The sequence below is a fragment of the Penicillium roqueforti genome, assembly GCF_015533775.1.
Source record: "Penicillium roqueforti strain LCP96 04111 chromosome Unknown scaffold_04, whole genome shotgun sequence".
Lineage (NCBI taxonomy): Eukaryota > Fungi > Ascomycota > Eurotiomycetes > Eurotiales > Aspergillaceae > Penicillium > Penicillium roqueforti.
In genome coordinates this window covers 649,737-677,657 of record NW_024067568.1, presented here as the reverse complement: position 1 = coordinate 677,657, position 27,921 = coordinate 649,737, and the positions used below count along the sequence as shown (strand labels likewise).

Genomic DNA, 27,921 nt, shown 5'->3' with positions numbered 1-27,921 from the left:
GCGTCCTTGACAGAATCTTCACGTATAACGCAAGCCAAGTTGTAAGTAGATAGACCAACAGAAGGAACCTTGACAGAGAAAGATTGACAATTGCTGACAGACAAAGGCATTGACTTCCGTCTGAAACAAAAATCAGTCAAAGAGCCAGGATATATCATTATTGAAAGGCATCTGAGCACTGTCATCCTGTAGACAAAGAGTACTTGCAAGCGCCGCAGTCCTAAAATAGCACCCAGGCTGTTTCAGAGTGAGCGGCATGATTAAAATGGCAAATTATGGGCGCTAAGTCAAATCTTTGTTACAGTACCACATCGGACCAGGGGATTGCAGGACGAGGATTGGACGAAGGCCAAGGGTGCAGAATAGTTCAAGGCGCTTAGAGAGATGAAGTAGATATGGACGATGTGATTGGCTGTTGGGCCAGGGGTCTTACATAACCACACTAATCCCGATCGGGCAGAACGTCGGGAGGGAAATTCTTCGACAGCGAAGCTCTGTATGATTAACCCGACCATTCATAGTGCCGCTCGTCATGTTCAACCGATTCGCCCGGCCGCAAAGCGCTTTGCGCGCAGCCTCCTCTTTCTCTCCAGTGAGACTTACTTTCTCCGCCGCTCAATCCGTCTTGACTGACCGCGTTTTATCCAGAAACCTACCTCCGCCTTCTCACGCTTCCAGACTCGGGCTATCCATCGCATTCCCCAATTGCAGCACGACGCCTACTATAAGGAGAATGGTGTTCCGGAGTTCCTTTCGCCTGAGGCGTTCGACTTCTCATGGACCCAATACCAGAGTCTTCTCGTTAACAAACTCAACCTGTTGACACAAGGTGAGCCCGACACTCCGACCCTGTGGAACGATGGATTGATCTAATTCGGCCCCAATCCGATAATTGAGCGATATTGCACACGGAGATACCAATCTAACAACCGAAATCAATAGATACCGTCGACGCAGATGCCAAACCAGGAGAATTGCTGGTCAAATACTCCAAGCGTCCGGAGATGGCCTCGGTGTTCAACTATGCCTCAATGGCCCACAACAACCACTTTTTCTTCAACTGCCTGGTGAGTAGCAATATAAATCCCTTTATATACATATTCAATCCTGACCAGCCTGCCCAATATAGTCCCCCACAGCCACCAGCGTCCCCGAAAAGTTCGCCAAGGACATCGTCGACACCTGCTCCTCCGTCGAGTCCCTGAAGTTGGATTTCCTGGCCACAGCAAGCTCAATGTTCGGCCCCGGATTCGTGTGGCTCGCCAAGAACCTCGAGCGCGAAGGCATGATGCACATCTTCTGCACCTACAGCGCCGGCTCGCCCTACCCGGCCGCCCACTCCCGGCGGCAGCCCGTCGACATGGCCACCCACACCCCGGAGACACAGCTGGGCAACCAGTTCGCCGGTTCGATGGGCGCCCATGCCCAGAACCAGAAGAGCCTCGCGCCCGGTGCCGTCGACGTGCAGCCTATTCTCTGTGTTAACACATGGGAGCACGCGTGGATGATGGACTACGGTATTGCCGGAAAGGATGAGTACCTCGAGCGCTGGTGGGATCGGATTAACTGGGATGTGGTCTTCGATAACTACAATGCTGTCGGCTCGATGAAGAACTCACGCAACTCTATCAACCGTCATCGGAGTATGAGCATGCTTTAAGTTGAAAATCATTTCTGTGTTCGGATAATCTGTATTATATACTATCATGTTTTATTTTTTTTTGGTCTCATTGCTCATTCTCACAGGCTTCTGATTGAGCATGTACAGCGATCCATCCAATAGAATCAAATTGGTGATGCTCTCTATTTCCCTTCCGCTGTCAAGAGTCGAAGAGATGCAAGTCTAACAAGTAGTCATATGTAGTGTGATGCCATTTATGCCCGAATACGAAAACTCCACTAATGTACAATCCAATCTACAATTGACACTTCACTGCCCTTTACCCTCAACCTCCCGCATCCGCTTCTCAAAAGCCTCAATCATAACCCCGGCCATCTGCCCCTCAACAGCACTCATAAGAGTAGCATGCATCTGCGAACGAAACTCAAACCGCACCTCCAAATTGACCTTAGTCAACGGCCCACCCTGCGTCCCAGCAGGTGAAATCGGCACCAGCTCCCACCTCGTAGTCAGGTACTCGAAAAGGCCCTCATTCGCACCGGGAAAGAACCCGCTTAGCCCGGACGAAGAAGAGCTCTTACTAGCCTGGGCACCCTGTCCCTCTTGACCGCACTTGGCCCCGCTCTTAGCCTCCACAGTCAGCTTCTCGACGTCGCAGATCACGCGCGACGTGAACGTCTCGCTGAGCGGGCCGTAGCCGACGGTCAGGAACGCTTGTGTTGGGGACCCCGTTTCGGGATCGCGCGCTGTCACGGTCGAGGCGGTGAGGAACGGAAGGAATTGGCTGTAGGATTCGACCGAGGAGATCACTTTGTATAGCAGGGTTGGGTTGTAGGGGAGGTTGCGGGTGGCGGTTAGGACGCGGTGTGGGGATTTGTTATTGTTGCTGTTGGGGAGGAAGGAGGATAGGTCAGGCAGGCCAAATGCTCGTGTGGTGGTTTTGGTGCCATTGCTGGGGAGTAGAGGTAGGCGCAGACTTGGCCGTTGTGTTGTGTTTATTGTCCTCGTGCTTGCCTTGAGTTGGTGGGGGGCTGCGCACACATTCTGGCGTTGGGAGGGTAGAGTTGCGCGACTCAGAAGTCGCGAGGTGCGGATGGGTTGCATTTAGGAGGTTATATAAGAAGATTTATACGGCTTGGTGCTTGGAGTGTAGTGTTCCTGGCAGACAAGAAAAAAGCTCCGGTTCCGCGGAGCGGGATCTGCAGCCGCCTCGGCAAGATCGGTGGATGCATACTCTCGGTGGATGCATACTCAGTACATACTCTCTGGATTTGGTTCGATTTTGTATTCTAGACCTTTCTTTTAATCAGAAACATATTGGTTTTACGAGATATGTATTGATGATATGGTCTTGTATAGTTCACATTGTCATTGATAGCTCTCATGATCTATCGACGATGACCCAGGAGGATAAGCGCCGAAATCATACGGAATTGCTGGACCACCAGAGTACCAAATGTCGTTATTGGTGGCCATTTCGACTGCTGATATGTGACTGTCGTACAGGTTCTGGAAATAAAGGATTAGTCCTAGTTGTGTTAAGCATGGCTGGGATCTTACCCAGTCGAGTTGAGCGGGTATATCAAGCATGTCTTCAATGACCCCCAGGGAGTTATATGACGTCTGGCCGGGGTTGGGTATTGCAGACTGCAATTCGCTAATATTGGATGTGTACGTTGAGTATTGTTGATCAAGGACTGATGCACTGGTGGATTGGGTTAAGATATAATCTGGGTAATATAATCAGCATGATATTGCGAGAAGAGAAAAGTAATACTTACTATCCATAGGTGCCATTGATTGCCCAGCAGTCGAACTGGAAGATTGGGAGTCACCTTTCTTCACTCGTTTGAGCATGATAGTCAAAGCATTCACTGCTCGCTGTGTGTCGACAGACCGGTGACGGGTTTCCATGAATATACGATGGGTACTTTCCAGAAGAAGCAAGAATTCTGCTCGCTCTCGAGGCTCGAGGCGTGAAGCATGACCACGATCTGCATCCTGGGACATCTCGAGGCAAAGAATCATTGCCGAGAGTATAAAGGAATTTTGGAGGGAGTTGAGGAAGTATCGCGCTGCGAACAACTGACCGCCGGGCATGAACTCGGACCAGATCTCTGTGTTGTATTGAAGCACTTGCCGAGCTGCGGCCAGGCAGACTGATCGCGAGTAAGCAAATTTGGTATTGGTCTCAGCGATATAGCGGCGATGTAGGACAAGACGTGCTATTTGATACAAGAGCTCCAAGGCGAAGCGCCGCGTGGTCAATTCTGCTGGGTCTGCGATACACTGCGTCATTGGTCGAACTTTCAAGAACGAGGGTATCATATCATGCGCAGTCTCCAAACGACGGTCAATTTCCAAAATCTCATCGTAGGATGAGCGCTCTTGGGAGAATGCCAGGTCTGTTATTTGACCAAAGACACTCATAACGTGAGACTTGGCCCTCATGTACGAGCAATCTGTTCCTTCATTATCCGGCCTCCCGGGTGGCAATTGAACGGAACTCTCATCGAAGTCCGTGTCCCACAAGTTAGAAGGTAACTCTGTGTCGTATTGCCAAGGCTGGATTGTTCGAGGGACACCGACTTGGAATGAGACTATGGTGTCAAGCTGAACGAGCAGGGCCCAGAGACGCCGGCGCATTTCCCCATCCATGGCAGATAACATTGGGTAATGACGTGGATCACGATGATAGCCCATGCGCATAGCCAGGCGAATAGTAATCCCAAGCAAATAGGACATTCCAATCTGCGCATCCTGGGTACGGTAGAACTCGGTGAGTGAGTAGAGTAATAGTGCTTCTCCTTTGTATCGCCCTGGGGTGATGTAGTTTGCTTGGATAAGACACTGCGATGACCTTTTCCGGAATATGGCCCATGAATTGATAGAGTCTTCCATGGTAGAAGGCGACTGCTCTGAGCCTCGATGATGTAGAGAGACGGACAAAGCCATGATCGAGTATAAGAGGGAAATCCAAGTAAATGATTTATCTGCTGGGTGTAGCCAGAACTCCTCGTACTCTTTTTGGTACGTGGGAACGTGAATTACCACTGCTGGCTTATCAGTACTCGGTACTTGTTGTTTTCCTTGAGAATCTCATACCTCGTGCCGGTTCAGATGTCTTGAGGAATCGAGAGACCAGGCGATCGGCTATTGACCGTGGAGGGATGTCCATAAGCATCTCCTCTTTGCTCACCGGACGACTATTACCAAGCAGTAGAACTGGTGACGAGGCATCGTACGGGTCAATATCGACGCCTTCATCGTTGGAATTTTCTCCGATGCATTCTTTCACGTCATTAATCTTCAAATTTGAAGAACCCGTCAACACAACCATTTCAGAGAACAGCAATAATTAGATCAATACGGACCTCTTCCAGGATAGCGCGCCAATTTGCACTGTCAATATAACTAGTTCCCTCATTTTTGACGACCAGCGTGCCCGTGTCAACCGGAGTCAACGCAGCGTCAAGTGAGCGCATCGCGCCAGCATCCCGATCCCCCGATTGCACTGAATTGAAATCAACATTGAGATTAGACCTCTGCTTCTGTGCTAGAGACATCACTAGATTCTCGAGATGGTGCAGGCGGTCCTGGACCAGAGTCGGGCTCGAGCGCCCATGCTGGGCTTTGGCTCGTGGTCCGCGCCCGACATAGGTGCATGATGTGGCCTCGCCTCGCTTCTTGCAATTATTACAAGGGTGGTTGCGGCAGCATTTCAATCTGTAGTGGATCAATATCTGATATGCTAGGTATGATGTATGCACGTCATGCGTTGAACTTGAGCTTACTTTCGATACCTGCACGCCGTGCACGAAAATTGCACCCGTGTTCTCTTTTTGGGGGCGGATGTCTCTGCATCAGGGTCCGAAGGTTCGTTCATTATTGTTTGTGGTTATTGCGATCAGCAAATGAGGAAATACGAATATCGCAGGTAAAAAAAGGGAAAAGAAGTGGATTCGCTAGCCCGTGAGGGGGATCTACACGCCCCAAAGCTTTTTGTCCTTCGATTTTATCAGGAATAGCCCAAACTGTAACCACCACAGTTCTACACCTGGTTTATTTGTGCAGTTCATATTTAGTGGATCTCAGCCTTCATGGCCACTACTCCCCCGGGCCCAATAATCTGCACCTCTGTTCCCTCGCCGTCCTCAAGCACAATCCGATACTCATCCCCGGCATATAATGGACTCGTTGCCCGGTAAGAGATGCGCTCAGGAACAACCAAGGTAGAATCGGTGACATTCTGGCGCGTGTCACGCCAGAGATCAAGAATGCAGATCAGATTCAATGGACCATGTACTACAATATCCTTGTGTCCTTCTACATCCCGCGCCCAGGGCAGTGAGTAGTGGATCTTATGAGGGTTGAAAGTCAGAGCAGAGAAGCGGAAAAGGGACACCGGCGTTTGCACCAGTGTTCGCGTATGGGCGTTGCCCTCGGTGGAAATGGCGAACGAGGTAGGATTTGGGGTCGCAATATGGGACGTTGGGGACGGAAGAGCGCTGGATGACGTTGACGCAGATGGAACAGGTAGAGCTTTGCGGAACACCCAATTGCTATGTGAATGATATTGTCAGTACTTTGAACAGCGGGATTCTTGAAAAGGGAAGCCGGACCGTCGGTCAATAATTGACACGCCGTGCTCGTTGGCGAATTCTTTCTCGACTCCAACAACAATCATGTCCTCGCCGGTCTTTTTCACAACCTTGGCCTCCGCACTAAGTACCCGTGTTGTCTCCTGCACCTGCTGTCCTACCCGTAACAGATTGGGTTTCCCATCCACACGGGGCCACAGCACCTCGCCGCCGGCCCACATGCGCCGCGTGAAAGGCACGTCGGGATTATACGACACATCGGTTCCATCCGCCCCAAGTTCACTTTCCAGGAACGCGGGTGTGAAATACGCGAGGTGATAGCCCGGCGGCACGGGTACTGCAGATTGCGGAGCGGGAGCGCTATTCGATAGGGAGGGGGCACCGGGGAAGAGAGTCGGGCGATTGAGGGTGAGGGTGAGAAGCTGGAGCTGGTTTGCATCTATCGTTTGCGTGCGGGTTTGTGGCCCTAGAGATTGGAAGCGCGACAAGAAGGCCGAGGCTACCGAGGAAGCATCTGAGCGGAGACGCTGAGGGATGGTGAAACTGCGAATTGCGCCCGGTCGGGTTCGCGCCAGTACGCGGGGGCGAAGGTGTGTGAGTAAGGACAAATTTGAAGACATGATGGGTTGAGGAGAGAGATAAAAACAAAAGCAGAGAAGGAAATAAACAGCGGGGATCTCCAAATGCATGCGGGGAAGCCGATTTGCTCCCGAGTCGGCTCTATACTTGACCCCGTAGAATGGTATTGGACAAGGCCTTTGCATGACATTTTGGTAGTATTTTCAGTAGTTTTCATTAGTATATTTTCTGTGACTATCTCCTCCTTCTTAGGTACACGGAAAAAGGTGCAAAGGGCGCAATTTAATAAACGGCTTTCCTATGTATAAACTTGGATTGCTAGGACTTTATAATTCTCACCACGCCAAACAGATGGATTACTGGATTCCCCCATCCTAGTGAGATTTAATTGAAGTCAAATAACCTATATAGCTCTCATATACTATCTTAAGCTTGTATAAGACTATCTATTGTACCGTGAGAGGCACTATTACGATGAATAATCCACCCCGGCGGCCCCGGGGGAGACGAGACGCCCACGGACGGATGAATTCGTGCGTTGTACTTGTATGAGGTTTTTGATTTTGAAGCTTTGATTATAAATCTTCTATAGCATTGTAAGCTTGAAATGGAATATAAATAACCCAATTGTCAGGGCTGATTTTAGACATTCATATTTCCTTCATCCTTCAATAACCATCTATCATGGCTAGCATCAAGATTGTCTGGGGCGGAGCCTCAATCATGGATCAAGCCGCCTATCCAACTCTTGAGTCCATCAGCGAGGTCCTCGATATTCTGCATGACAAAGGCATCAAAAGCATCGATACTGCCAAGATCTACAGTAACTCCGAGGAGCTATTGGGCAAACTTCACGCCGATTCCCGCTTTGCCATTGATTCGAAATTCCCTGGCGGGTTTAGACCTGAGCCCTCCACCCCAGAGTCTCTTGTTACAAGCTTGAACGAGAGTTTGGCCCTTCTCCAAACTAATCAGGTGAGCTTCTTTCGTAATCTGAGGCTGCAAAGACCCAATCCCTAATCCTATTTCTAGCTCGACATCTACTACATGCATGCTCCCGAACGCAGAAGCTCATTGGAAGACCTGCTGGCCAGTATCGACTCTGCGCACAAGGCTGGAAAGTTCAAGCGCTTTGGGCTGTCCAACTATCTGGCTGAGGAGGTTGAAGAGGTGGTCCGCATCTGCTGTGAAAAGAATTATGTCGTGCCAAGTGTCTACCAAGGCAGCTATTCCGCTGTTGCACGACGAGCAGAGAAAGAGATCTTTCCCACACTGCGGAAACACAACATCTCATTCTATGCTTATTCGCCCATCGCAGGAGGATTCCTGACTAAGGATGTCGCGACGTTGGTCTCCGGTGGGCAGGGTCGGTGGGATCCAAAGACACAGATTGGTGGGATCTACAATGCGCTTTTCAACAAGCCGAGCATGCTGGAGGGCTTGGAAAAGTGGGAGAAGATATCCAAGGAATTTGGTATCTCCAAGGCCGAATTGGCATATCGGTGGGTGGTGCATAACTCCGACCTCAAAGCAGAACTTGGAGATGCTGTGGTTGTTGGGTCACGTAATGTCGAGCAGCTCAATCAGACACTTGCTGCAATTAGCAAGGGTCCGCTCGATGCGGAAATAGTAGCACAGATTGAGCAGGTGTGGAAGATTGTCGAGGCTGATTCGCCTTTGGACAATTTCAACTAGTTTGACAAGTCGAACGTTAAGAGAACTGCGGGGTAGTTCCCTTGAAAGAAGAATATATCCAGAATCTTTCATAGCAATATCAGAGCATGTCCAAGGCTATACAGCTTCTTAAAATATATATCTACGAAGACCCCCAAAGTAGCATGATAAGGCCCCGTAAGCGGTCTACTATAATTGTTGTGAAAACATTAAGAAAAGACGCTGAAAGAGTTATTGCGAGGGTGGGGTTATGGTGGGCCAGAAGTGTGAATAGCTTCAAATGATCCGGAACGGGATAAAAAAAAAAGATGGGCCCAAAGGTTCTTCAGCAGCAGCTAGCCTGCTCGAGGAACAGGGCGCATCCCATCTGAGCCATGGGAGTTGGGGGCTATAATGTCTGGGTTGACCTTTCCCTTTATACTCACTTTTTTATCGTTCCTTCCTTAGGCATAAACCCAACGCTCTTGCCTGAGGGCAGTCCCTTCCTGTCAGTTTCTAATGGTACCTTCCGATAGTTGCCGTGCCTTCTAAGACTCGGGATTTCCTACCGAGTTCCACGTCATGCATAGCCTACTAAGCTGACCCGAGGCCAGGAAAAGAATATCAGGCAAGATAATTGTCCATGATTCCAACAGTCATACATATCGTTTTGCCGCCTTCGTATACATCGAAAAAGACATATAGAAACACATGTAACGCCTCCGAGGTCATCTTGGGCTAAATAGATCAGATTATCTTAGTCTTACATCGTCAAGGGCAGAGAACACTGACTATTCTTGTATGTCCTACGTGTAAACTCAGCCCAGTGATACCAGGTCAGCCCCAATGGGCGTATATAGATTGTTGAATTGAAGGCTGTCGAGGGTATCTTAAGGTGAATGAGGCTACGAATCAGGCCATAGGACCGAAAAATCTTAGAGATATAACGGGACAAGGCAAAGGTGACACACAAGACGAGACAAGTCCAAGAAAACTAGACGGATCAAAGGCGAACCTGACCACCAGTCAACCGTTCCCAATCCCTCTGTCCGAAGGGGACATATGTATCACCCTGGAGCCAGTACAGTCGGTCCTTCTTCGATACAAGAGCTGGATCCACGCCTTCGGTACGGAGAACATGCTTCTGTTGCTTGTTATTACCGGTTGACTGCGTCAGGGGCGTGACCCGCAAGAACAGCGGAGCCGCAAACCGGGGCAGGTTCTTGAGAATGTGCGCAGCTAGAGTATCAAGCACCTCACGCGAGGGTTCCAGGGCGGTATCAGAGAGGTTACCGCTTGCTACCTGCTGGTTGAACAGGATGGCTGCACATCCGGCACGGCCATCATGATTGGGAAGAGTCACGCCGTAAACGTTGGCTTCGTGTACATCAGGATGCGCGCCCAGAACCTCGGAAACCTCGCTGGTGGATACATTCTCGCTCTTCCACCGGAACGTATCACCCAGTCGATCTGAGAAGAACCAGCGACCCTCTTTGTCCCATCGAACCATGTCGCCGGTCCGGAAATAGGCATCACCCTTCTTAAGTACATCGCGGATAATCTTGCCTTCTGTCGCCTTCTTGTTTCCGAAGTAGCCCTGGAAATTGGCAGTGGGATCCGCTGCATTGAGGATGAACAGCAACTCACCGGGATCACCCCGGGGGACATTCTTGCAGAGACCAGTCTTGGGGTCACGCCACGGTTCCTCGGTTTCGTGGTCAACTTCCACTATGGCAGAGCCACGACCAAGGACAATATCTCCCAAAGCACCGTTTCGGCCGATGGCACCCGCGGAGAAGTCGTTCGTCGAAAGGTTCCATGAGCCCGTAGTGCCTTCGGTAGCGGCGTAGAACTCGGCGATTGTGGGGATGTTAAAACGCTCTTTGAAGCGGTTCCAGATATCGGGACGCAGTCCATTTCCAAATGCCAAGCGGATATTGTGCTTCTTGTCAAGGTCTTCGCCGGTGACCGGGTCAATTGCAGGTGCCACTCCTAGTAGATAACGGAGTGTTTCGCCCACATACTGGATAATTGTCGCATCGTTCTCGCGAGCCTCCTTGATGAAGTTGCGCGCAGAGAACCTCCGGCCAACGATCATGGCGGATCCGCTCATCAAGCAGGTTATGAACCCAAGTATCGAAGCGGAACTATGGTAAAGAGGCATGCACTACAGGAGGTTAGCTTGGGCAGTAACATTTATAAGTTTGGACCTTACCGTGAAGAATCTGTCAGAGGAAGTAATGCTCAACCAATCTTTGACGAACAAACTACCAGACCAGCACTTTTTCCAACTGACAATAGCGGGCTTTGGAAGCCCGGTGGTGCCACTTGTGTAAATCAAGATGGCCATATCGCGAGGAATCAAGCCACTACGGGCCTTGTCATCCTCTCGCGTAGGCTCCATTCCCAAAATCTGCGCTTCCACCTCCGGGGTATGAAATACGATCTCAACCGGTCCCTTGCCATCACGGAAGGTCGGGGATGTCAATATCTGCTCCTGCTCCGCCGGGAAGCAGTGACGAACTTCTTCGTCAACCACCAAAAGCCTTGCGGTGGACGTTCGAATGGAGTGGGTGAGCGGCTTGCCAGACAAGTTATAGTTGATAAATGCCGGGACTGCTCCAATACTCCAAAGTCCCAACAGCATAAATATGAAGGTGGAAGAGTTCATGAAGTCGATTGCAACAATCTCCTTGCGCTTAATGCCGTGGACTTTCTTGAACCATGCCCCGTAGCGAAGAACCATGATATAGCCTTCGTGGAACGTCGTTGTTCGTCCATTGTACACAATGAAATCGTTTCCTGCAGTTTTAGGATCGAGTGCGTAGGCTTCAAGTGTGTAGAAGAGGTTCAAGCGGTCGCCACGTTCGGCAATGCGGGACTTTGCGGACATCTTCAGCAACCCCCTGAGGAGGTTCAAATCGTAAGAAACCGACCATCTTGCGTTGAGATATGCGAGTGTCGTTGCTGCGGCAGGGAGTGCAAGACTCAAGGGAATATCTGCACAAAGAGTCCGCTTGTTAGCCATGCATTCAGTCCCGCCATGGGGTATGACCTACCGGACAAAGATGGCAGCGGCATTATGACCAAGATATTCAAGGATCAAGCTCAAGTGGATATGATCTAGGAGTGAGATCGATAGTATGCTCAAGTAATGTACTCGAGGGATATGATATTTAGGTATCACGGCTTTGAATGTAGCTCTGGAAGGAAGAGCAGATGAGGTGTTATAGGGACTCTTTGACTGATACCTCGGCTTCGCTGCCTTTTATTGGATCACAGATCAAAAGCAATATTGGTTGACTTCATCTAATGGATCCGGTAAGGTTGAGATATGTCCGGAGTAGGAGAGATCGAAACGGGCCTCGGCACGGACCTCGGGATGTGCCGATCCCCTGACGACATGCAACATTGTGCAACGTATTCGCCACATACACGTTGTACGGCAGTTGTTTCTTTCAATAATGATTTAATTTTTCATTCTGTAGATCGTTCTGACATTGTTATGATTCTTCTTTATACAAACGGGCTCGGCTAGTAGTTGCCGGAGAGTACAAAAGGCTAGTTTGCATGTCCAGTTGACCAGTGGCATCGGGATGGCTATTTTTACTTTTGCAAGGGCTTCTTCACTGGTACATCCTCATATCCATCTTCCATGAACTTACCCAAGGCATCCAAGCCCCGCTCCAGGACCTCGGTTTCATTGACGTACCCAATGCGAACATAACCCTTGAAGTCTTCTCCGACTCCAAAGCAAAGGCTTCCCGGCACAAGCATCACACCGGTCCGTTCCTGAAGCATCTCACAGAAAGCGACATCGTCTACGGGTTTTCCCATCTTGTTAAAGCGCACAAATGCAGTGGTGCCGGCTTGCGGCTTAATCCACTCACATGCCCAGCGATGAGCATCGATGAACTTCTCTAGAATAGAGAGATTAGTCCGGGCTAGATCGATATTTCGTTTCAAAAGATTGTGAATGCAATGCGGTGCTAATGCAAAACCGGCAATTGCCTCGTCAATTTGCCCAACCGAGATGGTTGTATAATCGCGCGTGTTAGCAACAGATTCAATGATCGAACTATCCCGCGACGCAACCCAGCCTACCCGCAAACCCGCCAGGCTATAGGCTTTGGAAACGGATCCTGTCACCACCGTGCGTTCGTATCCCATAGAAAGAAGTGTGGGTGGGAACCTCGGATCCGCGGGACTGATGTTGTGGAAAAGTGGGCGATAGACCTCATCGGAGTGGATGATGATGGATTTCTCGCGGGCAATATCGACCAATTGTTGGAGAGTCTGGCGCGGGATGATGGCTCCAGTTGGGTTTTGCGGGTTGCTATGAGAATGATGGTCAGGAAAAAAAAGCACGCCTTGCATGATTGTAATAAGAGTCAGGAAATCCATACTTTATGATGATTAACTTCGTGTTGGGTCGGATAAGGCCTTTCAGCTCTTCAATGTCCAGCTGCCATCCATCGGCCTCTTTGGACTTCCACAGGCTGACTTCGGCCCCCACTGACGCAGGGACGGAGAACAGTTGTTGATATGTTGGATAGTGGCAAATTACATGGTCTCCTGGGCCGACCAACGTATACAACAGCAAGAAGTTCGCTTGGATTGCGCCAGCGGTGATCAAGATATTTTCCTTCGGCAACTGCGTCGGTGCCCTTACCGAGTACAGATTCGCCAGTGTATTTCGTAGTTTATCAGAGCCACGGATCGCCCCATATGTGAGTTTGGTGGATTGAAGCTGGGCTAAAGGGTTGGACTCCTTGTCATCGGAGAGCGCGCGGAGATCGTCGACGGAGATGGATGCACAGCAGGTCTCGGCGGTATTATATTTCGCAGTGGTCTCATACTTGTCCATCCACTGCAGGACGGTTAACAAAACACATCTGTAACGACAGAGGGAGCAGACAAGTACCACCCAGCCATGGGGTAATGCGGGGAGGTACCTGTTCAACCGCGAAGGCCTCAATCTTCACCATGGTTTATAATAGTGGGAATTACCGAGCGAAGTAGCTATAATCAACTCTCTTTGCCTAGGGACGTTCCAATGTTCGGCTGAATGGGTGATAACTTGTTCCCTTATGCTACCGCCGCTCTACCTATGAGCTGTCCGTGTTATCACGTGATGGATCGTGTTCCCGATCCAGCCTCACCTTAGCGTAGATTGATTGATATGTCGAGGTCGTTCATCGGGCGTTAGCTTGTTCGTGCTTTGAATTTGTTCTAGGTCTAAATTAATTTTCAGGTTGTTCTCACACGCCCTACATTATGCTATATCAGAATGTCATCGATAGTTCAAGTATTAGAAAATGACCTCAACTGAATTTCATGACTAGGATTTCCAAGAGCTTGGATATTTTCCCGTACAAGCCTGGTCCACGTGGTGCGCGAAGTCGCTGCTTCACACCTGCCGGGAAGAATTTACATTGCTATCCCGGCCTCGACTTAGCACAAACAAAAGTTGTGGAAATTTCCCCAGTAAACTAGGTTCTAGAATTGTATACCTGGATCAATATATTTAAAATGAGATCCAGCACATGCAGGGAATAACATACTTTCTATTTAGGCAAGCAAAATATAAAATGCTTAATAAAATTCGAGCCTATCCATACATTCATACTCACCCAAGCAATTAAGCCAGTATGCCGAAAAGAAGAGGTACTAGGACATCCTCTACGATGACGACAAGGCATGAAATTGAAGGCTGAAACTAATATTCCTTCCCTTGTCATCTTTGCCTTACATCTCACTTACACCACATCTGTCGTGGAGTAATGCCATGGCGGTTTGTCGCGTTCTCCCACGTTTCTTCCCCTCCATCCGCCTGTCGAACCATTTCAACAATATCCTCACTAAGTAATGTAAAGCGGTATTGCCGTCGATATCCTTTGCCCTGACATCAATCCCTCCCCATTCCAATAAAAGCCGAATACTTGCATTTTGTGCCTGTTGCTGGGAATCCGTCAGTGGCTGTGGTTTTCGGGAGCCTTCCTGTGGCTTTGGGAACTGGATATGCAGAGGGCTTGGCATTCTATGAGGAAACCACCTAGAGTCAAGGGTGCGGGCACAATGTATACTGTCCGCGACATCTGGATTATAAAGTGCAGTCTGATTGGAAGTGAAAGGTAACGAAGCAATGTGGAGTAGCGTATGTCCTAGGGCCGTTGTCCCCGCACTACAAGTCCACCGGGGATGGAAGCTGCCAACCATGAAAGAAGGTCTGGATCATGATGTGCGGTTGCAAAGTGGAGGACATGCACGTTGAAAATAGGTGTGCGCAGATTGGGCTTGAGCTGAGGGTGGGATAGTAGATCTACCAGACAGCGCTGCACACCGCTATTGCTTAAATCGCAACGGGCGATTATATATGACAGCGGTGGGAGTCTGATGGTTAGAGCCCCTTGGTTTCCATTATCTTGGTGGCAGTCTCGATCTCTTCCTTTGTAATCCACTCTTTTCCAGGGTAGTAACTCGACTGGTTGGTTTGATGACGATACTAAGTTGAGCCGGCTGGGCTGTCATCATCGGATCAAGGACTTCCTCAAGCTTTGCGCTTGCCTCAGGTGATATGCTCGCTATCTTGCGCAGGGTATCTTTGGAAACACCAGGGGTAGCCTTACGATCTCCGTCATCCTTTTACTGCGACATCAGCAATTCAGGTCATGGATGGAAAGCTTGCAAGCCACGGTGGAGACCAACAAAATTTACCAAGATTGGACAGAAACGTGCCAGTAAACCCAAGCCATGTATCGAGATCATCCTGCTCTATGCCGCGATCCCAAAATCGTCCCATCGCCCGTTGCATGCACTATGTAGCTCCATAATAAGGTCGATATTCCCTCCGCTTCCTGTGAAGTCTGACGGAGAACGATCCGACTACCGTTCCAGCATGCCCGTGCTAAGTGGTGAGTGTAGGGTTTGAGCAGTGTCTCATCATGGGTATCATCGGTGAGGCTGTGGAAGACTATGCGAGCCTCCAGCTTGTGTATGATCTCACTGTTTCTGCGTTTGTCTAGGGGCGACATGTTGAGGGTCAAGGAAAGTTTCAACACTGTCTGTTTGTTGTTTTACTGTAGCTAAAGATTCAGGACGGTATTCCAGTTATCTGGCGGTAAATTCGAGTACCTAGTCGAGGCATTCAAAATAGAGCTAAAAAGCGGGCGAGCTTGAAAGTCTCTGCTAGTGACGTGGCATTTGTAGCCCTAGCAGGGGTAGCAAAATGAATGTGATTCCTTTGAACTGGAAGTTTGCATACTGCGGGCCATAACTTTCGTAATATATGTACTCGTCCAGGACTTGCTACCGAGCAAGTATCGAGGAACAGATCCCCGCCCTATTTCTTTGTTCACGGAGGTTCCCGGCACATAGCTGATCTATTAGGGCAATACTCCATAGGTGCCCATAGGTGCCTACGTTCCGATGGTGGTCTTTCAATGATCTTGTGCAATAAAGGAGATTCCATTTTGCTCCATATCCTTGTTGCGGTTAATCCGTTCAACCAAGGGAATTAACTCTATCAGAAATTGCATTCAACGAATTCGACATACAAATCTACTAACAACACACTTTGCAGTTCTTGGGAGGATTGCCCAAGCTTGAGGCATACGTCCCAGGCCTCGGCGCTCGTGGATAAAAGACTACGAATCAGTTGTAGCAAAGAATAGCTACTTTCTATAGACTTCTCTTCTCTTCTTTTTTTTTGCTTTTTGTCCTCTAAACTGGTCGACATGGTATATATCCCCCGGCATCACGTGTTTCCCCGCATTGAGGTAGAACCACTTATGTTGTATACAGAAATGGGAAGGAAAAAATGCTGTGGTGGGAAAGCTTGGAATTTACGAATTATCTAGCATGTTGCTGTAATTATCTAGTATCTTGATGTAGAATGAAAAACCATCGGGGTCGGTCTTGCATAGCATAAGACTGTTGGTTCCTGACGCCCAGCCTCCTCTCGCTTCTCCGCCCGCGTCATCGCCTGGGGCTAATCTTACCCTCTGAATCTCTCCGCTTTCTGCTTCTCAACCTTCGAACTTGTCTCTATCTTTTACTTCAGCTATATGCTCCAGCTTTATTCTCTAATTTGATCAATTCGGCGGTCCGCCCCGCACTCCTTCCTCGGTTGTTGGTATCGCTGCGTACTAGGACACGCTGCTGTCATCCTTTCCACAAGATGCGCTTGACTGGCGCAATATCCCTTTCGCTTCTCACATTAACTCCTTTACTGGGGTCTGCTGCAGCATGGAGCGAATTTACCGATGCAAACCTCGCTACGCAATCCTACTCCCTCTTCGATGATCGGCCACCCGGATGTCCCGAGTGTCCAGCTTGCTTCAACTGCCAGCTCGACAACTATAACTGCACTCATTTTGCGGATTGCAATAACTTCAACGGCAAATGCTCATGCCCGCCCGGATTTGGAGGCGACGACTGTTCAATTCCCCTATGCGGTTCGTTGGCTGACGACTTGAACCGACCGCAGCGCGATTCCAACACCTGTCAATGCAAGGATGGCTGGGAAGGCATCAACTGCAATGTCTGCAACTCAGATGATGCCTGCAACGCGATGATGCCCGAAGGTCAGGGGGGCGTTTGTTATAAGCAAGGTGCCACGGTCAAGGAGAACTTTCAAATGTGTGATGTGACCAACCGTGCGATCTTGAAACAGCTCGACGGCCGCAAACCTCAAGTGACTTTTTCCTGCAAAGCTGAGGATGACACATGTAGCTTCCAATTTTGGGTTGACCAGAAAGAGTCATTCTATTGCGGCCTAGACACTTGCGAGTGGAACACGGAAACAGACTACAACTCCAATACAACTCACTACAAGTGCGAGCACCTTCAGTGCGAATGTATTCCGGGCCGTTTCCTCTGTGGCGAGAATGGATCGATTGACCTGAGCGATTTCCTTGATCAACTGATCAAGGGCCCGGCTACTTTCGATACTAAATCGACCCTGGAGGGTACCAAGAGCGTTTTCTCGGAGCCTCAGATGAACGGATTAATTGCGGGCGTCTTCGGTGATCCAAGTATCTTCTTGTCATGCAATTCAGGAGAGTGCATGTACAAGACTGATGAACCTGGATACGAGCGCCCCGTGAAGAAAATCAACACTCCACTCATCGCCGGCGTGATCGCGGGAACTTCACTCTTTGTGGTTGCGGTCATTCTAATCATCTGGTATATGTCCCGTCGTGCTGCGCGCCGCGGTTATATTCGCCTGTCTCTTTCGGATGATTCGGACGACGAATCTGCCAAACTCCTGGCAGACTATCACCCCGCGGCTTTGTACTGGGATACCGTTTCTTATACACTAAACGGAAAAGAGATTCTCTCTGGCATTCAAGGTGCGTCCATACCAGGCCAAATTACAGCCATTATGGGAGCATCTGGTGCTGGGAAAACTTCATTCCTCGATATCCTAGCGCGAAAGAACAAACGTGGCTCAGTGAAGGGAAACTTTTATGTCAACGGTGAAAAGATTGATGATAATGACTTCAGAACCATGGTTGGCTTTGTCGACCAGGAAGACACGATGCTTGCTACCTTGACAGTCCATGAGACCATCTTGACAAGCGCCCTACTCAGACTTCCCCGGGATATGAGCCGGGCAGCTAAAGAGCAGAGAGTCCTGGAGGTCGAAAAGCAACTTGGGATCTATCACATCAAAGATCAATTGATTGGCTCGGAAGAAGGCAATGGTCGTGGCATTTCCGGTGGAGAGAAGCGCCGAGTCGGAATTGCTTGTGAGCTGGTTACCAGCCCTAGTATCCTTTTCCTGGACGAACCCACTAGTGGATTGGATGCCTACAATGCATTCAATGTGGTTGAGTGTCTGGTGACGCTTGCCAAGACATACAACCGCACTGTTATCTTCACCATCCACCAACCTCGCTCGAACATTGTTGCTCTCTTTGACCGACTCATCCTTCTTGCTGATGGACGCACTGTCTATTCTGGTCCTTTCTCATCATGCCAGCAGTATTTCGACCGTGTGGGCTATTCCTGTCCACCGGGATTCAATATTGCAGATTACCTTGTTGATCTTACAATGCACGCCGGAGGCGCACATTCATCATATACAGACGAAGTGGCGTTGTCTGTGGATGGGCGCACTGGTCCATCTAAGACCGCATCAAGCAGTCTCAGAGCCGTCAAGTCTGTCACCAGCGCGTCGATCCGGAGTATTGAAGACAACTCAAGCGGCGCAGAGGCGACTCGGAGACCCAAAAGCAAACGCCAGGTGTCTCTAAAACAGCAGCAGGATCGCCAACTTTACTCCCGAAAGCAACATAATGAGCGCCCAGTCACGCCAAAGACAGATGACGAGAGTGCTACATTGGATGTAGCCGATAATCATCAACAATGGCTGCGTCTTTCTCGTCAACAAAGCAATGTTCCTCCGCAAATCCTCGATGATCCCGATCAGCTCCCTCCTCCGGCATCTGGACAAAGTGATCTCGACATTTTGGTGGCTAGCTATGCGGATTCTGACGTTTGCCATTTTGTTCATGATGAGATTCTAACCGCCGTTCAGAATGCCCAGGCTGCGAACGGTTCACCAAATTCGCCCATATTGTCGGATACTGTGATACAGTCTAAGGGCTATGCCCGAGTTGGTCTGGTGCGGCAGTTCATGATCCTTTCTCAGCGGACGTGGCGCAACCTTTATCGCAACCCGATGTTGATGCTCACACATTACGCAATTGCTATTCTTCTCGCAGTTTTATCTGGATACCTCTTCTATGGCCTCACTGACGATATCAAAGGCTTCCAGAATCGTCTTGGTCTTTTCTTCTTCATCTTGGCTCTGTTTGGTTTCAGTACTTTGACTAGTCTCAACGTGTTCTCCACGGAGCGGCTTTTGTTTGTACGTGAGCGTGCCAATGGTTATTACCATCCGGTCACATACTTTGCGTCCAAAGTCGTGTTTGATATCGTTCCTCTGAGGCTGATTCCTCCCATCATCATGGGTATGATTGTATACCCCATGACGGGTCTGATTCCGGCGTGGCCTGAATTTTTCCGCTTTTTGCTGGTTCTGGTCCTTTTCAATCTCGCGGCAGCCAACATTTGCCTCTTCATTGGCATTATTTTCCGGGATGGCGGAGTCGCCAATCTTATCGGCAGTTTGGTGATGCTTTTCAGTTTGCTCTTCGCCGGTCTCCTGCTGAATCACGATGCGATTCCTAAGTCAGCATTGTGGTTGCAGACTGTGAGTTTCCCTCTAACCTGAGTGATGCTTTCCCTACTAACCATATTACCAGCTGTCCATCTTCCACTATGGCTTCGAGGCCTTGATCGTCAATGAAGTGACTTACCTCACTTTGATTGATCACAAGTACGGCTTGGATATTGAAGTTCCCGGTGCCTCTATCTTAAGCGCATTCGGCTTTGACACCCAGGCCTACTGGAGCGATGTTATCGGGCTGGCTGTCATTTCTGGGGCCTTCATCATCATTGCATACAGTGCAATGCATTTCCTACTTGTCGAGAAACGATGAGCTGGTCCTTACGTGTTGCTATACACTGGTATGATACCATCGAGGGTGTTTTCAATGATCCTGTGTTTTGTCTTGGGTTGGACTTGGTCCTTGTCCATGTCCGACGTCGTTTCGTGTTTTGCGGTCATTGCGAAGGGGATTGAAGATCGGCTCTTTAAAGATGCATGGAAGCCCGTATGCTGCGGTCTATAGTTTGTCACTATGTATATAGACAAAATAGACATGCCTAATGATCCCTTCATGCCTCCAAATAAACAACGTTGAAGTTGGGTACATCTACTCCGTATTTCCCATGTACTTCCACGAGGGACGGTCCACGTCATCCTCCTACCAACCTTCCAAGGTTGCCACCTGGACAAAAGAACTCAGTTACAATAATCAGCAATATTTACTTCGACTACAACACCTTGAATCTATTTCTTATCGAGTACTCTGGACTACAGCATGTACGTTACCAGCCCCGTTTGCGGGTTGCGCTAATGATGACCAGCCCTCCCGACACCGCCGACCGCAGTTCGCTAATCGAAACTCTTTCTTTCGATCCCACCTCATCTCTGCTCAGTACGTTGTTTTTCATCTCCATCAGCTTGAGTGCATTTAGCTTTGTTTTTGTGAGTGAGCTTTGATCCCTCTTTGGAGAGGACTCTGTGCGATTCGTCTGTCTTCCTTGGGCGGAAGAACCCCACAAACATCTCCAATTCCGGCCTCTTCAATCCACCTCAACCTCACCCACTTTTGTCGCCGACAGTTTACTCATATCCTCTGTTTAGCCATTCAAATTCTGTCAATTATACTTGACGCAACGTCAAAATCGCAATGATGTCTGGCGAAGCATGGCTTTACCTGTTGTCGGTGTTGATCAACGCCGTCAACCTCTTCCTCCAGGTGTTCTTCACGATCATGTACAGTGATCTTGAATGGTGAGTCTTCGCAGTCGTCCCAAGCAACAGTTTTTGATCCACACATACTGCCGAATACAAGCTGACACTTCACCTTTTTTTCCCAGCGATTACATCAACCCTATCGACCTTTGCAACCGCCTCAACGCCTACATCATCCCCGAAGCCGCTGTCCACGCGTTCCTGACCTTCCTCTTCGTGATCAACGGATACTGGCTCGCCATCGTGCTGAACCTACCCCTCGTGTTGTTCAACGCCAAGAAGTACGTTGGAAGCTCCCCGAGTAGTCGCAAGCCCTCTTCAGCGGTAGGCTAACCGTGTCGTTTTTGAAAATACAGGATCTACGAGAACCAGCACCTTTTGGATGCGACCGAGATTTTCCGCAAGTTGAACGTGCACAAGAAGGTATGTTTGGTTTCTACCTCCCAATTTACCGCACAGTGACTGACTCGAAATCGTGTTTAGGAATCCTTCATCAAGCTTGGCTTCCACCTTCTTATGTTCTTCTTCTATCTTTACAGCATGATTGTTGCCCTGATCCGTGATGAGGGTAATTGACTGCGTGAAAAGACCGAATATGCGATGCATCATGGTTCTCCCGGCTAGATCAAGGAACCGTCTGCCGATGAGCTGTTGTCACAAAATTCTTAGGTCGATGTCCTCTGGACATTCTTCTCAGCCTATCGCACGACCCTGGAACCTGAGTGCAGCCCCAAGACGGCCGTCATATCATATAACTCGGTATGTCGATATGATTCCTTATCGTATGGGTGGCCATGACTACGGATGAGCAACGAATTCTTTCAGTCTTGAGATATCTGAGGACTACAGCGATGAGAGGTAATAGATATTTTCTTTGGGGTGTCTCGAGCTGAGGATGTGAGCTGGATTATTCGAGATACTGTATGATTGACTCGCGGTGGTGCATCTCTTGCTAACTTTTGCTTTGTTTTTAATTCTTCTTCTGTGTTAATCTTGTTGTATCTTTCGGCCTGTTGAAGTTGTATATACCTCCCATGCGGTTGGCAATGAAGAGCGTACGATACCCAAGTTCTAACATTTAACTGATTTATTGTTGAGAAATACCATCGCCATCAAATATGCGTAAGAAGAGTAACAGGTAGACATAATTGACGTACTTAACTATCGTCGAAGCTGCATTGGGGCTGATAAAGAGCTTGGCTGCGGTGGCTGTTCCCCGGCCTTCGTATCGGGGGTCTCCCGACGCCCGTAAAATTCCCATCCACCACCTACTCCGTACCATTTAACAACCACATTCAACCCCGACGTTGTTGCAAAGGGGCATTGAGATCTGCGCATTCACACCCTCTTTAACATATTAGTCATGTCCGCCTTACTAGGTCTTGGTTATGACTCCAGCGATGATGATGACGCCACAGCTATGCCCTCGTCTGTGACGACCGCGACCAAGGTCGTTGCTGCACCAGAGGTCAATACAGAGGTTTGGTCCCCCCATAATCATCCTCCTTCCCGAATCTCTTTGTGCCTTACACTTGAGCTATGACGAACAGATAAGACTAACGATCCTACAGGACCAAGCGCATATGCAGATGGCCCTCGCCAACGCCTCATCCCAAGCCCTCACCTACAATGCCACATACGATGATCTTACAAAGCCTTCCCAGGGCCCTGTGAACCCGTTCAAGCCAGCAGGTCCGGGAAACGGTATCAAAAGAAAGAATGTTCCGACTGGATTTGCTGAAGAAGCAGCCATCAGCGAGTCCACATTTTCTGCGCAACATCGCACGTTCCAAAGTCTGGGATACACTCGCAATCCGACACTACCGGACCAATTTATCGGAAGCCTCGAAAATGCGGCACAATATGGAGGCCGGGATATTGTACAAATTAAGCCGACTAAGAGCGCGTCCGCAAACTGGCGGACAAAGCGGCAAAAGAAGGGCGACTCCAGTGTTGTGGAGGGAGAGGGCGCATATCTGGGACCCTGGGCGAAATACCAAAATGACCAGCAATATGACTACGTGGAGGTTGCTGAAGGAGAAGAGCGCGCGCTTGGTAGTGACGAGGAATATATCGAAGAGGAAGACGAGACTCTGACTACCACGGCACCTATGCCGGCCATGAGTAAGGATGCCACCGCTTACGAAGGTGATCTTGCCACGCAAGAAACCACCGAGTTTCACGGATCAGAGCAGTACGACTACCAGGGCCGGACGTACATGCACGTGCCTCAGGACTTGGATATCGATTTGCGCAAAGAGCCCGGCACCACCAAGAACTACGTACCCAAAAAACTCGTGCAAACTTGGAAATCGCACACCAAGCCGATCACCTCTCTTCGATTCATCCCCAAATCTGGCCACTTGCTGCTTTCATCAGCAGCCGATGGGAAAGCCAAGCTCTGGGATGTGTATCACTCTCGGGAACTCTTGCGGACTTTCTCCGGCCACACCAAAGCAATCTCAGACACAGATTTCCATCCATCGGGGACGACCTTCCTTACCGGGTCATACGACCGACAGATCAAGCTCTGGGATACCGAATACGGTAAATGTCTTGGCCGGTTTTCCACAGGCAAGACACCGCACGTTGTCCGCTTCAACCCTAGCCCAGAACACTCACACGAGTTCCTGGCCGGTATGTCTGACAAGAAGATTGTGCAATTCGACACCCGGTCCGGCGAGTTGGTCCAAGAGTATGACCACCATCTGGCTGCCGTCAACACTCTTACTTTCGTTGATGACAACCGCCGCTTCATCTCCACCTCAGATGACAAGTCGCTGCGCGCTTGGGAATACGGCATTCCTGTCCCGATTAAGTTCATCGCAGAGCCCTACATGTTCGCGCTCACGCGTGCGGCGCCCCATCCGAATGGCAAGTATGTCGCCTTCCAGTCAGGCGACAACCAGATTGTCGTCTACAGCGCGACGGACAAGTTCCGCCAGAACCGAAAGAAGCGCTTCGTTGGGCATAATACTTCCGGATACGCTATCGACCTCAAGATCTCACCTGATGGTCAGTTCCTTGTTTCCGGTGACAGCGGTGGTTATGTCTGCTTCTGGGACTGGAAGACCGGCAAGATGTATCATAAGATCCAGGCTGGTGGAAAGGAAGGTGGGGCTATTACTTGTGTGGACTGGCATCCCCATGAGTCCAGTAAGGTCGTCACTGGTGGATTGGACGGTGTTATCAGGTATTGGGATTAAAAGCGTTGTATGGTTATCAGGTGTTTATATTAGTTTGATCAAAAATTCAGACTTGGATATTAGAACCTTTCCCTTTTGTGCACTTCATGCTCTCTACCATAGTCTGCTGTCCATGTTAAGGTACTTTCTCGTGTAACAAACTAAACGCGTTAGGAATCCCCCAGGTATCTGCACATTGTTACATATCCACTCAAAATCGAAAAAAAAAGCTTTAAATATGAAGATATTTTCGAATGGTCCTCAACCCGACACAAGCCAGATGCCGTGAGCACCGAACCAATCCCACCGGTGAGAGATACTGAGGGTACTTCCACATCAAGATGGACACAGCTCCAACACTGGCAACCAAAGCCCCGCTCAAACCAAGACCAAGCACTTGGCTCTGGTTTTGAACAGCTTCAACTACCTCGGAGTAGCGCTGGTTACTGAAGCTGACACGGGCATACTGCGTTTTCCAGCCAAGGAACGGGAAATGGCGATCGATAGTTTCTTCGATGGTCTTGCGCAGCTTGTAGAGCGGCGATTTGACGCCGGCGCGCATTTCGAGATAGTTATCCTTCGATAGATCGTTGATTGCATGCGTATCAGCACAGCGCTGGTCTGTGTAGGCTTGGAAGGCTGCCTGGCGCTTGAGACCGCGTGTGTAGACGCTAGAGTTGGGGTCATAGACTCCATGTTTGTCCAGTTCCTCGAAGAGGACACGGACATCTTCGAGACCGGCATTCAGTCCCTGTCCGTAGAAGGGTAGGACTGCGTGCGCTGCGTCGCCGATAATGACGACACTGGCGTTGAAATGGTGAGGTTTGCATTTGATGCTGATCAGTGGGAGATGCGGGTTCGCTGCAAACTGCTCACTCAACGCCGCGGGCTCGATTAGCTCTGGGCATACGCCGGGGAAATAGGAGTTGAAGAATTCATGCAGATCCTGTGGCGAGGTCTCGAGTTTGTTGTAGTTCGAGAATGGTGCGAATAAGGTGCACGTGAATGACTTGTCGGCTGAAGGTAGCGCTATGAACATGAACTCGCGCCCAGGCCAGATATGGAGGTGGTTTGGCGAAATGCGGAAGTCTCCATCTTCCGAGGGTGGAATCCGGAACTCGCACCAGAGAGTGTCGATGTACTCTTGCTGATAATCGACACGAGCGAACTTCATCAGGTGGAAGCGCGCGGCGGAGTGTGCTCCATCGGCACCGACAAGGTAGTCGAAGGACACCTCGATCTCTGGTACTCGACCAGCTACACCGGCATCGTCGGCCGTGGGTGTCTCACCGGGGATTCTGCGCTCAAACCAGGCTTTGTTGGTCCGAAAGTCAGCACCCGTGAGCTTGTGGTTGAAAAATAGCTTGACATTGGGGGTTTTCTCCAACTCATCAAGGAGGGCATTGTTGAGAGTTCCTCGGTCGATGGCATTGATAGCCTTATAGTAGTGGTTAGCTATGATCTGCAGTGTAAATAGCAATAGCAACTGCCAAGCAGGTGATCGGTGCATACCCGGCCGTGAACATCATAGGCCTGTGCAGCTTCCCACAGACCTCCTCGGTCTCGCCCGTGGATCATCCGCCCGTGCATAGGGATCGCTCCACGGAGAACATTGCCGATCAAATCATCCCGACCAGAGTTTCTCATGGACGTAATTCCACGTTCGGAGAGCGCCAAGTTGATAGACTTGGTAAAGTTCAATGGCACAGTCGTAGGGTCTCGGAGATCTACGGATGCGCAGGGATTATTGGCGTCAGTTCGGAAGAATTCGCAATGAATCACAACTGAGCCAGGACAAGTGCAAGGGGCATGGAAGATATGGTGATATGGATTAATCGGAGTAAGTTTCTCCTAATAGCAGAGTTGACACAGGGACCTTGCGAGACATTGTGCCTTGGATAAAAAGCCAGCCATCCCCGGCCAAAGACATATGCGTTCTTCCTTGACAATCGGGTTGTGTCCAATGGCGGCCACCAAAAGGTGAAAAAAGAAAAGAAAGGTCACACCAGGCAGTGAAACATACCTCCACGGAGCTCATATACTTCCACCTCGTCACCTCTTGATGCAGCATATAGTGCTGCCAAGGCTCCTACTGGGCCAGCACCCACAACAACCACTTTCTGCCTTGGAATAGCCATCATGTAAGTTTAACTGGTCGTCCAAAACAAAGGCAGGTACGCGTTGAAACGGAAGAATAAGTCATCATCACGTGCTGCGAGGTCGGCCCCCTTCCTTCCAAAATGAGATGATCGACATTAGTCATCCGTTTATAGGAGTCCAAATGCAGTTTAGCTCCGTATCGCCGGCCCGCGGGGATTTTCTCGAAGTTTTGGCCGCCGTCCAATCTACTCACTACATATTCCCTCCAGTTTTTTTTCTTTTCACTCCTGCTATTCTAACATGGCTGAAGTTGCGACTCGCAAATGCCGGGGTGTGGACTGCCCTAACGATGCAGGCACCCTACAATGCCCGACATGTCTGAAGAGCGGCACGGACAGTTTCTTCTGTTCGCAGGACTGTTTCAAACGAAGCTGGGTACGTAGGACTATGATGGGACTGAATGATGCGTAGTACATGCGCCCTGGTATGTGGGAAGTCAAGGGCTGATCATATACTCTAGAGCGAACATAAGAGCATCCACAAAAAGAGTAACATCCTCACCAACTTTTTTCCTCCGAAGGTAGTTTCTGAACCAGATCCAGCCACCGGTACCTTCAATCCGTACCCGTCCTTCCCTTACGCCGGTTCTTTGAGGCCCGTCTATCCTCTGTCACCCAAACGAACGGTTCCCAAGACGATCCCGCACCCGGACTATGCCCGCGATGGTATCCCCCGCTCCGAGCAAAAACTTATCGGCCGACATAACATCACCATCCTGAACAAGGAGGAGCAAGAGGGAATGCGTAAGGTTTGCCGATTGGCTCGTGAGGTTTTAGATGCTGCTGCTCGTGAATTGAAGCCTGGTGTCACAACGGACTACCTCGACGAGGTTGTCCACAAGGCTTGTATTGAGCGTGATGTACGAGAGGTTGCTCTCTGGTGCGCAATACCACACTAACATAAGTTTAGTCTTACCCCTCCCCTCTGAACTATATGAACTTCCCCAAGTCCGTGTGTACCTCAGTCAACGAGACTATCTGTCACGGTATTCCCGATCAACGGCCCTTGCAGGATGGAGACATTGTCAACATCGATGTTACTCTGTATCATAAGGGATTCCACGGCGATATCAACGAGACCTACTATGTTGGAGACAAGGCACTTGCGAACCCCGACGCCGTCCGAGTGGTGGAAACCTCGCGTGAATGTACGAACAAGTCAATTGAGCTCGTCAAACCTGGCATGCTGTTCCGCGAACCTGGCAACCTCATCGAGAAGCACGCAAAGAGCCGCAACTGCAGTGTCGTCAAAAGCTACTGCGGCCACGGTATTAACCAGCTGTTCCACTGTGCGCCCAACATTCCCCATTACGCCAAGAACAAGGCTGTTGGAACTGCCAAGCCCGGTATGTGCTTTACAATTGAGCCCATGATCAACCTTGGTACCTACCGTGACCGCACTTGGCCGGATGACTGGACAAGCACCACCCAAGACGGACTTCTGTCAGCCCAGTTCGAGCATACCCTTCTCGTAACTGAGGATGGTGTCGAGGTGCTGACTGCCCGTCTGCCTGACTCACCTGGTGGGCCGGTTCCCATGCCTTCGACAGCATGAACTTAGGGAATTGGGAGTTAACTAAAAATAAATTTTGCATATATTTAGTTCAGATACCTATTCAACAGCCGAATTTACGACCGTTCGATGACCTATCAGTATAGTTCTATAAGTGAGGTAATGTATTAAATGAGTAGCCCGTACAAGATAGGGCTATATCCTAGGCAACACTTCGAT

At 49.7% G+C, this 27,921-nt stretch overlaps 12 protein-coding genes across 12 annotated transcripts; 6 read left to right on the top strand and 6 right to left on the bottom strand.

Annotated features, from left to right (window-relative positions):
* Window positions 1–532: 532 nt before the first annotated feature.
* On the top strand, window positions 533–1,660 carry sod4 (mitochondrial 37S ribosomal protein mS42; the record flags this gene model as incomplete). The annotated part of the gene is made up of 4 exons (XM_039070638.1): window positions 533–592; window positions 649–829; window positions 943–1,067; window positions 1,130–1,660. The coding sequence occupies 4 exons, from the start codon at window positions 533–535 to the stop codon at window positions 1,658–1,660; spliced, it is 897 nt and encodes a 298-aa protein (XP_038931044.1).
* Window positions 1,661–1,930: 270 nt separating this feature from the next.
* On the bottom strand, window positions 1,931–2,725 carry LCP9604111_3088 (ubiquinone-binding COQ10-like protein; the record flags this gene model as incomplete). Its single annotated transcript, XM_039070637.1, has 1 exon — window positions 1,931–2,725. One exon carries the CDS (start codon window positions 2,723–2,725, stop codon window positions 1,931–1,933), a length of 795 nt encoding a protein of 264 aa, XP_038931043.1.
* A 264-nt stretch (window positions 2,726–2,989) lies between these two features.
* On the bottom strand, window positions 2,990–5,507 carry LCP9604111_3087 (putative C6 transcription factor; the record flags this gene model as incomplete). The annotated part of the gene is made up of 6 exons (XM_039070636.1): window positions 2,990–3,130; window positions 3,182–3,351; window positions 3,403–4,674; window positions 4,727–4,928; window positions 4,996–5,347; window positions 5,416–5,507. The coding sequence occupies 6 exons, from the start codon at window positions 5,505–5,507 to the stop codon at window positions 2,990–2,992; spliced, it is 2,229 nt and encodes a 742-aa protein (XP_038931042.1).
* Window positions 5,508–5,702: 195 nt separating this feature from the next.
* Window positions 5,703–6,842, bottom strand: LCP9604111_3086 (hydroxyacyl-thioester dehydratase HTD2; the record flags this gene model as incomplete). Its single annotated transcript, XM_039070635.1, has 2 exons — window positions 5,703–6,183; window positions 6,244–6,842. The coding sequence occupies 2 exons, from the start codon at window positions 6,840–6,842 to the stop codon at window positions 5,703–5,705; spliced, it is 1,080 nt and encodes a 359-aa protein (XP_038931041.1).
* A 643-nt stretch (window positions 6,843–7,485) lies between these two features.
* LCP9604111_3085 (aldo/keto reductase family protein) lies at window positions 7,486–8,496 on the top strand (the record flags this gene model as incomplete). Its single annotated transcript, XM_039070634.1, has 2 exons — window positions 7,486–7,776; window positions 7,834–8,496. The coding sequence occupies 2 exons, from the start codon at window positions 7,486–7,488 to the stop codon at window positions 8,494–8,496; spliced, it is 954 nt and encodes a 317-aa protein (XP_038931040.1).
* Window positions 8,497–9,457: 961 nt separating this feature from the next.
* Window positions 9,458–11,535, bottom strand: LCP9604111_3084 (uncharacterized protein; the record flags this gene model as incomplete). The annotated part of the gene is made up of 3 exons (XM_039070633.1): window positions 9,458–10,621; window positions 10,670–11,454; window positions 11,514–11,535. 3 exons carry the CDS (start codon window positions 11,533–11,535, stop codon window positions 9,458–9,460), a joined length of 1,971 nt encoding a protein of 656 aa, XP_038931039.1.
* Window positions 11,536–12,060: 525 nt separating this feature from the next.
* Window positions 12,061–13,442, bottom strand: LCP9604111_3083 (putative aminotransferase; the record flags this gene model as incomplete). Its single annotated transcript, XM_039070632.1, has 3 exons — window positions 12,061–12,790; window positions 12,861–13,324; window positions 13,410–13,442. 3 exons carry the CDS (start codon window positions 13,440–13,442, stop codon window positions 12,061–12,063), a joined length of 1,227 nt encoding a protein of 408 aa, XP_038931038.1.
* Window positions 13,443–16,633: 3,191 nt separating this feature from the next.
* On the top strand, window positions 16,634–19,964 carry LCP9604111_3082 (putative ATP-dependent permease ADP1; the record flags this gene model as incomplete). The annotated part of the gene is made up of 2 exons (XM_039070631.1): window positions 16,634–19,675; window positions 19,728–19,964. 2 exons carry the CDS (start codon window positions 16,634–16,636, stop codon window positions 19,962–19,964), a joined length of 3,279 nt encoding a protein of 1,092 aa, XP_038931037.1.
* Window positions 19,965–20,446: 482 nt separating this feature from the next.
* Window positions 20,447–21,421, top strand: LCP9604111_3081 (cornichon family protein; the record flags this gene model as incomplete). Its single annotated transcript, XM_039070630.1, has 6 exons — window positions 20,447–20,575; window positions 20,735–20,747; window positions 20,797–20,884; window positions 20,971–21,126; window positions 21,202–21,268; window positions 21,329–21,421. The coding sequence occupies 6 exons, from the start codon at window positions 20,447–20,449 to the stop codon at window positions 21,419–21,421; spliced, it is 546 nt and encodes a 181-aa protein (XP_038931036.1).
* Window positions 21,422–22,208: 787 nt separating this feature from the next.
* On the top strand, window positions 22,209–24,051 carry LCP9604111_3080 (WD40 repeat domain-containing protein; the record flags this gene model as incomplete). Its single annotated transcript, XM_039070629.1, has 2 exons — window positions 22,209–22,325; window positions 22,417–24,051. 2 exons carry the CDS (start codon window positions 22,209–22,211, stop codon window positions 24,049–24,051), a joined length of 1,752 nt encoding a protein of 583 aa, XP_038931035.1.
* A 211-nt stretch (window positions 24,052–24,262) lies between these two features.
* bna4 (kynurenine 3-monooxygenase) lies at window positions 24,263–26,168 on the bottom strand (the record flags this gene model as incomplete). Its single annotated transcript, XM_039070627.1, has 3 exons — window positions 24,263–25,468; window positions 25,543–25,814; window positions 26,054–26,168. The coding sequence occupies 3 exons, from the start codon at window positions 26,166–26,168 to the stop codon at window positions 24,263–24,265; spliced, it is 1,593 nt and encodes a 530-aa protein (XP_038931034.1).
* Window positions 26,169–26,430: 262 nt separating this feature from the next.
* On the top strand, window positions 26,431–27,744 carry LCP9604111_3078 (methionine aminopeptidase MAP1; the record flags this gene model as incomplete). Its single annotated transcript, XM_039070626.1, has 4 exons — window positions 26,431–26,565; window positions 26,651–26,678; window positions 26,733–27,049; window positions 27,100–27,744. 4 exons carry the CDS (start codon window positions 26,431–26,433, stop codon window positions 27,742–27,744), a joined length of 1,125 nt encoding a protein of 374 aa, XP_038931033.1.
* Between the last annotated feature and the right edge of the window lie 177 nt (window positions 27,745–27,921).